Raw genomic sequence first — 11246 nt, 5'->3', positions numbered from 1 at the left:
AATTCAGAGGATTGTTTACTCGGGGGCTTCCCCACAAAGTTATTCAATTACAGTCTCTGCTTAGCTTTACTACAAGTACTGCTACGGTCGCCGCGCCACGCTCTCCATTGGCGATGCTCGGGGCATGTACATGGGCCAGCTCGTCTACTGCGGTCGCCACGCCACGCTCTCCATCGGTGACGACCGAGGCGTGTACATGGGCTAGCTCGTCTGCTGCGGTCGTCGCGCCATGCTTTCCATCGGCAACGCTCGGAGCGTGTACACGGGCCAGCTCATCTACTGCGGCTGCCGCACCACACTCTCCATCGGCGACATCCCACCGCTTCACAGGATCCTCGAAGGCGCCGTCATCTACAACGCCTCCACCGGGGCATTCGGGGACTATGCCATCGTTGTCAGCCACAACCCCGACAGCGACGCCTCCACCAGGGCGTCCGAGGACTACACCATCATCACCAGCCACCACCCTGACAACGGCGTAAAGGTAGGAAACGCCTCTCGCCGAAGGAGGAGCACAGCGAACGACGGCGCAGTCGATGACGTACGGCACCCACCGGCGCCTCTTCTCTTTTGGTAGCAGCGACTCCTCGACAAGGGCGGCACGCACCATCTCATCTATGCTGGATAACCTCCGGCTCGACATCACACTCCAGATTCACGAGTGAATTTGTGAATTTTCTCTCTCTGGCATTACTCTTCCTCACTCAGGAACCGCCGTGACGCACGGACGCATTCGGCGGAAAGGAAGAAGAAGGAGAAATAGCAGCTCAGAGGCAGAAGAGGAGGTGGGATGAGAACTCCCCTCCCCCTCCCTATTTAAAGAGGAGGCGCTGTAGCTAAGGAAAGGCAAAAGGTTGGACGAAAAACCCTCTCCCTTCCCCTCTTTAAATACGGAATCAATGCTGATTGATACCTGAGGGGACACGCTGGAACTGATAGGACACACCTCAGTCAATGAGGCATCCCCCCTTGGTCAAACTGAACACTGCCTGGGTATGGCCCGCCATTGACCTGCTCCGGATGCGGCAATTAAGGCGCCCACATAGGCAGACAACCATTCGCCTCCCCATGTAGGACCACGGGACGATCCGATGACAGGACCTTTTGGATCTCCTAGGCCGGCCATTCGGCCCAGAAGAGACGACGAACGAACGTCCAAAGAAAGATAAGCATCTCTGCCTTCTTACTTTACGCGTTAAAATTCATTCTCGAGCTTCCGACCCCGTCAAACGGTGGGAACACGAACATCACTCGGGGGCTACCGAGGATGTCTACCAATCTAGACATCCTCCTCACTTGATCCCCTCCGTACGCTTGAAACTAAGGACGTGAAATATGGGCATAAAACTTTGAGTAAAACTGGACGAACTAGCAGACCCTACGCCTCGGTAGCTATGGTGTTTTTGTTTGCCAGAAAAATCATGCTCAACGCCCCTTGCATCTCTAGCTTCGACGTCTGCCTTCTCAAGAAGGGTTTGGAGGGGTCCACCTACAGAATCTCCCCCAATTAAACGGCCTGGACCACCACCGAGATACAAAAAACAAAGAATAGCAATTCTTATGTAGGTTACGCCAACCTCATCGCGAACATCAGGGTCCGAACCCCGCATGGACACATCTGGTAGGAGCTTTTTGTCACTCATATCGCCAAGGTAACGTTACCGACCCCGCCTTCATTTCGATTATATTATACATATGCAAAACATCCCAACGCTTCGTGTCGCATCACGAAATGTCCATCGCCTCATTCGATATAGGCGACCACAGGCCGAGGTTCGAAGGTTGGCCCACGAAGGGCTTGAGGCCGCCTCATGCCGAACAGAGCCAGGGAGAAATAACTGAGACAAGCCCCAGCGGCCCTGCCCGACCCCGCTCAGAAGCGGACAGGGACATCTTGACCTTTTCTCGTTTGATTCTAACCCCGAGCCAAACCCACAGAATCTCCATCGAGGAGAGGCCATCAGGTCGCCTGAGCCTATCGAACGGCTCGGGCATCTACCAGGAGGTAGGTTAAGAAGTTGTGGAGTGCCACCAGAGGGCTCTACCGACCCCATCAGCAAATGATGGACCTGGATTCCACATGAACGTACCCGTTAGTGAGCTCATTGAGCGCGATACTCAATTCGTCGAGGCAAGTGTCGTTTACTCAGCCCCTCCGATTGCGAAAATCGAGGACGGGGTAGCACGCAAATTATGGCCGACCCCTATCAGATCCTAACAAGGCCCGTGGGCTCGAGCCAATCAATACAGGGACACAGGTTCGAAGGCCCCACCTTGCCGAGCCCATAGAGTCCCTAGTTGGGGATTTTTGTTGGAAGACAGGGCGGGGAATATTGCAATGTCATCCAAGGACTTCGTCGACCCTGTCACCAAAACCACAATTCTGATCTCTAGTAACCCCCGACCCCAGCAAATGTAGGGGGTCAAACCTTACTCGGGGGCTAGTTAAGGTACAGCTACCTCCTTTCTTTCTTTCAAAACAATCTCCTCACATCAAGACCAGCGGCAAGATTCGGGGGAACAGATTGGTAAGATCGCAAAAAATCAAACAAAATGAAATTACGACGCAAAATCACGAAACCACGTCCAGACTCAAAAAATACCGACACTTGTCCACATATTACATATAAGTTGTTCTCAGAATTATTTGACTAACTACTCCCATGAAGGGAGAACCATCTCTTTCAGATTATTCGCTAGGTTTTTCGCAAGGGGAGCAACCATCTTCTCCATTTCCTCCAGCTCATCATCCTCATAGGTGGATGGGAAACCTTCGCTCATCACCTTCAGGTTGATTTCCTTCTCGTAATGGGCATGGGCGACAGTGAAGGCCTAGGTGATCTCGGCGTGAAAAGCACTCTCCTCAAGCTGGCCCACCCGAGCCATGATACCTGCGGCATGAGCCGCGAGCGGGCTGGTCTCCACCGGCTCCACCACCATCAGGGCATTAAGGACCACCCCGACCGTAGCTTGCAGAAGATCGTGCTCATCGCTCTCAACCTAAAGGGCCCTTCATGCATGGGCAGCCTCTTTTTCTAGCTTGACGGAGATGTTTTCGGTGCTCAACCTTTGGCTCACCGCATCACCGAGCTCCACCCAGAGAGAGCGGACCACCTTGACATCCTCGTCCACCTTCTACTGAAGGGTCATGGCCCTACTCTCGGCCTTCCGCCGAAGGTCCCGCTCCATCTCCAGCTCCTTCAGGACTTTGCCAGCCTTCTCATTAGCTGTGGCATTCCTCTGTAGCAGCTCGTCTCACTCCTTTTGGAGCCTGGCGATCTCCTCCCCATCCAGCTTGGACCTCGCCGACAAATCCTCAAACATCCTGTGGGCCTCCTCCGTGTCTTGATGTGCCTGGGCCTCCCGCTCCTAGGCGGCAGCAAGCTATGCGGCCATGTCTACTCGCAGCCGGGCCTCCTCGGAGAGGCGATCCCACTCCGCCTTCTACTCATGGAGGAATCGGGATTTATTCCGGCTACGAGCAACAAGAACCTAAAGAGGAAGAAGACTGGTATCAGAAATGCAAAAACACAAAAACATGCGAAGAAAGAAGAAAATCAAGCGAATACCTGGGTAGTAGGAATGGCGATTTCACGCAGGGCTCCTCTGGCCTAGTTCAGGGGCTCCAGCATGGTCGAAATTCCGATGTCAAGACCCTCCCGCTCCATGCTCTTGGAATGATCATCGAGCGAGAAAAGAGCCGACGTCGGGTCCCGAGTGGCCATCCACTAAAGCGGCGGCTCCCCCCGCGTGGGAGAGCAACTTCCTCCTAACAAAGGGGCCGGGGGCGGCTCCCTCCTGACCCTATGTGGCACCACCGCCGCACTCGAGGACCCTCCGACTAGACCCTCCTCCATCTGGGCCGCTTCGAGCGCCATGGGTGGATCCACCCGGGCCCCCGGTGGTGTGGATTGCACTACGCCCTCGAGCGCCACCACGGCCGCACCCAGCTGATCCTAGCTTGGCGCGGTCATGACCACCTCCACCGGCGGTATGCGGCCCTTGGCCGGCTGTACCACGTCTGCCATGGAGGAAGTCACCCGCTCAGTAACCTCCGCGAGCGTGGGCGCCACCACAGACGCCGTCGGGTTGGCCAACATAGATCCAACGTTGCCACCACTCCTGCCTGAAATAGGGGTTATGCCAGGCAATGCCATCTATCCCACTTGAAGGGTGAGACTCTTCTTGGGTGCCAGCCCTAGGGGGTGACCCGTCCGCAAGAACCTACACAAAGGTAATAGCCATTAGATCAAAATAGAAATGGAAAAAGGATGAAAACAGGGGAATCAGCAGCTCACGTTGATGTCCTCGGCCGGCGGAAGCATTTTGGGGATGGATCCCCAGATCCCTGCCCCGACTCATCTGGGCAGGACTGTTTCGAGCCTACCCCCTGCTCCAGGGCAGGGGGCTCACCTCGTGGGGCGTGGCTCCAGAGCCGCTCCCCTCCATCATCTCATGGGGCACGGCACCAGAGCCACTCCCCTCCCCCATCACTTCGGGGTCAGCAGCGGCAGGCCTGCTTTCCTCCATCCACTGGTCCTCGGCCGGCACGCCATGCGAAGCGGTGGACTCACCGGCCTCCACCAACCTCACCGATTCACTTCCCTTCGCGTGGAACGGGAAGGGTCCCTGCATGGATGGGTGGCCACTTGTCAGCGTGTCCTCGTCCTCTAGGACATCCCAATCCACGCCGATGGCTACCTCGTCGTCATCGTCATCGTCGTCATCCTCACTGCTCATGTCCTCTCCCCGATCCCGTGCCTCCTGCTTCAGTCATTTCGCCTTCTTCATCTCCTCCCTTGCTTTCTTGTCCCGCTCAGCCGCGAGTCGATTCGCCACCACCACGGCCTTGTCCTTCGGTAGCGAAACCGGACTATCCTTGAAGACTAGCCCCCTCGACTAGTCCCAACGTCACAAAAGCAAGTATTAAAAAATGGAGATTCAGGAAAAAGAAAAGAGCACAAGAGAAGAGGGCTTACGAATTTAAAGAACCCAGGTTCTGGCCGCATTGGGGGATGTCTGGGCACCGGATACACAATGTCGAGGACGCTGCCTTTGGAATCCTTCATCGGATCCGTCGCCTCCTTAATGTGCTGCGCCACTTCTAAAAAAGGGAGTGCCTCATCAACAAGCACCGTCCCCTCGAACGACATTTCGGGCATCATCCGATGCAGGGGAACCACACGCGCCATCAGCGGCACCACCCTCCTCGCATGATAGGCACCGATAATCCCCGTCCCCTTTATGCCTCAATCCTTCAGGGCTTGAGGGGCGGAAAGAAGGTTAGAGAGGTGTTTCTTGTCTTTGGACTGGATGCCCCAGCTCCACAACTTCAGAGCCTCTTCAATAAGGCATCCAGTGTACCTCGGTAGGGTGGCACTCGCATCATCCCTAACATAAAACCACTGCGAGTGCCATCCCTTGTTGGATGTCACCAGACGCATGTATGGGTAACTACTCGACTGGGTATGGCGCAGATGAATGCTAGCACATCCCATTGGCGTGTTCACATCTTTCCCCCCAATCTTCCTCTTCGACAAACTAATGTTAAAGAAATACCGCCACAGATCAAAATGTGGATCGATCCCCAGGAAACCCTCGCACAGGGCAACAAATGCCGCCATGTGTTGAACCCTGTTGGGAGTTAGATGCTACAGCTCCACCTCATAATAATCCAGCAGCCCCCGAAGGAATCTATGCACGGGTACCATGAATCCCCGCTCATGGAAGATGGCGAAAGAAACGACATACCCTTCGGGCGGCACCGGCTCACCCTCGTCACCAGGTAGCAGCCACTCCTGGATGGTGGACAGTGGGCGAAGAAGGCCATGGTGGACGAGGCCCTCCAAACACTGTGGGGTGATGCTAGATCTACCCCACAGCTCCATCAAAGCAATTAGGGAGAAAGGTGGGCATGAGCTCTACGGCGGCTACGGGGCAGACGCAAGCTTGACGTCGGCTGCGACACGAATGCAAGCCGGCTGACGGTGGTGGCGTGGGCATAGGAGGCTGGGGCGATTGGCGGTGGGTGCTTCGAGATGCAGGGACAAGGGAGCAAAATACGGAACCATGGGGGCAAACCCTGTGGTTTTATATTGGCAACAGACGCAAGAAGGGCAACCGTTCGCCTCTCTCTAGGCCTACCACGCGCCCCGCCGTGTCACGTCACGGGACACGCGCACGCAGTCCCTATCCTCTCACCCCAAAAATCACGGTGGATGGTTCGCCTTCCCCAGGCGAATCCGGACTCTCTACCCACCTAGGAAACGCAAGCCACAAAGACCTTTTTTCTCTTTGGCCCACCTAGGGCCTAGAAGCTCGGCGGCTGGCCCAACTGAGGAAGGGTCCATGAACAATCCGAAATCAAGGGCGCAAGCACCAGTTAGGTTAGCCCTGAATGAGTTCCCCATGAACGGGATGCCACGATCCCCTCGGGAAAACATCCAGTTGACGAAAAACTAAGCCCTTCAGCCTTACCCGCGAAGGGACCAATACAACCCCCCGGGCGACTCTACTCAAATCACCCAGGGGCTCGGGGGCTACACCCATCGGGTGCGCTCACGCGCACCCTTTGGCAAAGTAACTTCGACGAAATAAAAAAACACCCTCTAGGCGGTTCTACTCGAATCACCTAGAGGCTCGGGGGCTACTATTGGGGACGTGATACCGGGGTACCCCAGAAGGTGGAACCAATAACCACTGAACATTAAAAACTTCTGGATGCATAAGAGCGCTATTTCATCCCTTGTTCGAATGACAGGAGTTTGGTTCCACCTCGCCCGATGCCTTTTGAGATAGCTCTACCTCACCCGAGGGCTCAGGGTTAGTCTCCGTCTCGCCCGACGCCTTTGGGGCAGGCTCGGTCTCGCCCGAGGGCCAAGGGATAGACTCCGTCTCGCCCAACGCCTTTGAGGTGGCTCTGCCTCGCCCAAGGGCTCAGGGCTAGTCTCTGTCTTGCCCGACGCCTTTAGGGCAGGCTTGGTCTCGCCCGAGGGCTGAGGGATAGATTCTGCCTCGCCCAACCCTAGAGGGGCAGGGTCGGTCTCACCCAAGAGATAGGGATTGGTCTCCGTTTCACCCGACGGCAAGGAACAAGCCTCACCCTGCTCCATATCTAAAGACTGGATTCATCTTACCTGACAACTTCTCCCCGTTCCCTCAAGAAGATAGGTATAGGGCAAGACAAGACGTTCGGGTCAACCATGGCTCCAAGGACCATACCCTGCGCCCTGGCAGGAAAAGTACTGCTAGGGGATGATGGGACAGGTGCTTTAGACCCTTCTAGGCACCGTAGAGCCTGAAAGGTTGTACAGGTGCGTGCTCCTCACCCTATAGAGTTGTAGGCGCTGCCTTCAGCCCTAGGACACAGAACCCGACAAAGATATACGACAACCGCTACGCTCTAGAAAAGGATTTGCTATCTCCACGAACGACAGATATTCCGTCACCACGCTATGGACCTGAGGGAGCAGCGCCCGCTTCCTAACCCCTTAGGTCCGCCAAGTCAGAAGGCCTTGACCACGACGTTACGCCGGACCCCAACCCCTCGTCCCTCCGACGAAGACTCACAAGAACTAGAAGGCATGTGGAGCAAGGCTAGGAGAGGCTAATAAGTCAAAACAACTGTACTACAACCCATACCCTACGTAGGGCAGTGTTTTGTAATCAACCTGACATTCTACAGGGACATCGACAGTATTGTAGGCACTTATCTTCCTTCGCACTCATCAGGATGAAGAACGAGGCTGGGTAGACGTGAGCCACAAGATTAGGTAAAGCCCTCATCCTTGTAAAGCCAGCCCCTTCATCTATAAAAGGGGATGCGCTTCTCCCATCAAGGAGGGGGACTTTGGACCAAACAAGACAACACACACACACACAGTCAAGCTGCTATGAAGCTCTTGACCTCCTTTTGACCCTTTTGTCAGAGACTTGGGACCAGTCCCTCTCTCGATTGTTTGTATCCCCTACTACAAATCGTTCACGGTGCTAATAACACGAGCAGCAACAAACTAGACATAGGGACATTTGACCCGAACTAGTATAAATCTTGTGTCCTTTAGCGCACCATCCGAGCCTAACGCGCATTACTATAAATTTACTTGTTGGTGCTCGTACGAAACACCGACAATGATGTTGATGAGGATGACCTGGGAAGCGAGGACACCGAGTGGGGTGACCTGGGAAGCGAGGACACGCTGACAGGCACCCACTCGTCAATGCAGGGACCCTTCCCATTCCACATGGGATAAAGTGCGTCCGCGGGGCCGGCGGAGATGGGCCAAACTGTCAGCCTCCCTCAAGATATAGCAGGAGTGGGCTGGTCTACCGCTGCACCTAAGGTGCTAGCACCAGGGGGACCTGAGGTGTCGGTGGTGGCCAGCGGCTCTGCTGCTATGCCCCCATATGCAAGGGAGGTAGGCCCCTCTGCCCAAGAGCAGGGGGCAGGCTCAAAACGGTCCCGCCCCAACGAGGTGGAGCAAAGACCTAGGGGTTCGTCCCCCAAACGGCCCCCCCAACAGTGCTGGTGTAAGCCACCAGTTCCTCTATTTTTCTCTATTTTTGTTGTAACACATGCTTTTTGTGTTCTTGCAGTGTCTTGAGGTGGCGTGGTTCTTTGGCGGTGGCACCCAAGAAGAGCATCGCCATTCAAGCGAGAAAAGGACTGCCACAAGCGGAGCCAATGTTGCGGCCTCGTCGGTTGGTCATGCACCATCCGCGGTGGCGCATGTGCCCTCGGTGGGTCAAGTGGACACCGGGGCTAAAGGAGCGCCCCCGGGGGCCGCCGAGCAAACAGTGGCGGAGGTGATTCCGCTGCCTTTGTCAGAGCGGACGGAGCTACCGCTCATGCTTGTGGTGCTGTCTGTGGTGGGCACGACACTGCAAGTCAAGGTGCCAACATCGCAGGCGGAGGTGGCCGCGACTGTGACAAGCTAGGCGCAGCTAGACATAGCCGCAACGGTGCCCGAGGGAGCGGTGCAATCCATGCCATCGGCGGCCCAGGCGATGGCTCTCGAGGTGGGCCAAACAGAGGGGGATATGGCTAAAAGGTCCCCGAGCGTCCTGGCGGTGGTGGAGAGGACCAGCGGGGGGTCGCCCTTGGCCCTAACATCAGGGGGCAGCCATTCACCCATGTGGGGTGAGTCACTACTCTAGTGGATGGATCCTCAAGACCCAACGTCGATTCTCTTCTCGCTTGATGACTCTACCGAGAGCATAGAGCCGGAGAGTCTCAACAGAGGGATCTCGGCTATTGTGGATGTCCTAAACCAGGCCAGGGGTGTCCTACGTGACATCATCATTCCTACTGGCTAGGTATCTACTTAATCTTCCCTCTCGCTTTCTTCTTTCTTCATGTATTTTTGTGTTTTTGACATTGATCTTCTTTTCAGTCCCTTATCGCTCATAGCCAGGTGAAATCCTGGTTCCTCCATGAGTAGGTGGAGTGGGACCACCTCACTGAGGAGGCTTGGCTGTGCGGAGATGTGAGCGCCTAGCTTGCTGCCGCCCAACAGCGAGTGGCCAAGCTGACTCCCTTGGTCGAGGAGGCAGCTAGTCTCCAACAGCGGGAGGTTGAGGCATGTCAGGACGCGAAGGATGCCAAGAAGTCCTTTGATGAATTATCAGAGAGCGCTCAGTGGGATGCAGAGGAGACCACTAGATTACGGAAGGAGTGGGATGAGCTGCTCCAGCGGGATGCCGAGGCCCGCTAGCAGGCCCTCAACCTCCTAGCCGAGGTAGATACGGAGTAGGAGCTCAAGCTGGGAGCAGAGGAGAGGTCCATGGCCCTATAGCAGAGGGTGGGCCTAGATGCCGAGGTGATAGCCTGGCTATGCAAGGAGCAGGACAAGCTATGCCAGACTGTAGAGAGACTCCGCTCGGAGCATAGTGTAGCCCTCGAGGAGCTCGACCGGACTGTCGGGAGGTTAGCTCCCTCTAGGTCAATGTTGGAACCATGGTAGCCCAAAGGCTGGAGGCCAAGAGCATTTCCATCAGGCTGGCCACAGAGCTGTCCGAGACATGGGGGATCCTTTAGGTGGAGAGCAATGAGCATGATCTTTTGCATGCTACCGTCAAGGTGGTCTTCGATGACCTAAGGGTGACACGACCGGAGGGAACCAACTCGCTTGCGGCCTCTGCCATAGACATCATGGCGTGGGTAGGCTAGCTTGAGGAGGACGCTTTCCATGCTAGGATCACCCAAGCCTTTGCAGTTGCTCGGTCTCATTATGCAGAGAGCATTGACTTGGAGACAATGTGCATCGGCTTTGCGCCTGGCTACGAAGCCTCTGAGCTAGATGAGATCGAGACAAATGTGACTCCTAATGCGTGGAACCTAACGAATAGGATCAAAGACATGGTGCTCCCTCGGAGGGGATAGTTAGTCGAATGGGTCCGATAGACATTATCTTTAATCTATGGACAAGTGTCAGCACTTTTGTATCCTAAAAATAGATTCGTAATTTTGTTTCGTTTGAACAAATTCGTAATTTCGTTTCATTTGATTGAACTTGCTTTCTTCCCTTTTTGCATTCAAAAAAAGATGCTTATGCAATCTGACCCTTCTGTTTGTTAAGACTGTAGGGCCTGAGGTGTATAAGAGGGAAATTTTGATTATGCTGGTGAGCAAAGTTACCATAGCCATCAGGGCATGGATTTTTTATAGTCTTATCAGGCACCCTCAGTTATTTGTTCCCACAAACCTTACCACTAACCTTAACACGAGGAAGATGTCCGACGCAGTGACTATTTCGAAAAAAGAGGGTTTTATACCTTTACCAACCCCTGAGTGAGATCCAACCACTTGCGGTTGCTGGGGTTGAATGTCGCTAGAGACCGAAGAGAGGATGGCGAAACTGCTCTTGTATTCGCACGTACCCCTTCCTTAGGATTTTAGCTTTCATTCTACGACCGTGCATTCAGTCTCCTTGCAAGTCCAATCCTTCCCCAAGCCCACGCACATGGTGGGGATTTGGTCAAGGGTTGGTTCGATTTTGTGACTATTGCCCCATCCTAGCTTTCACAACTGGAGGGGTTAAGGCGACGTCACTTGCCTCGATGACTCGAGTGACACGCTTGATGAGCTCACTAACAGGGATGTTCGAATGGAATCTGGTCCCATTGCTTGCGACAGGGTCGACAAAGCCCTCGGTTGGTGTTCTGTTGCTCCTTAACCCGCCTTCCAATAGATTCCCCCTCAATGGGGATTCTATGGGCTTGGCTAGAGGCTGGATTGAACTAGAAGG

The 11246-nt window shown here is 54.8% G+C and overlaps 1 protein-coding gene across 1 annotated transcript; it reads left to right on the top strand.

The window, feature by feature from the left end:
* The first annotated feature begins 229 nt into the window (after window positions 1–229).
* On the top strand, window positions 230–8937 carry LOC136526643 (large ribosomal subunit protein uL2z-like). Its single transcript, XM_066519245.1, has 2 exons — window positions 230–484; window positions 8596–8937. Exons 1-2 carry the CDS (start codon window positions 230–232, stop codon window positions 8935–8937), a joined length of 597 nt encoding a protein of 198 aa, XP_066375342.1.
* Window positions 8938–11246: the final 2309 nt, after the last annotated feature.

The sequence above is a fragment of the Miscanthus floridulus genome, chromosome 19 (genome assembly GCF_019320115.1).
Source record: "Miscanthus floridulus cultivar M001 chromosome 19, ASM1932011v1, whole genome shotgun sequence".
Lineage (NCBI taxonomy): Eukaryota > Viridiplantae > Streptophyta > Magnoliopsida > Poales > Poaceae > Miscanthus > Miscanthus floridulus.
The sequence above is the reverse complement of the archived record's forward strand: the minus strand, read 5'-3'. Positions and strand labels throughout refer to the sequence as shown.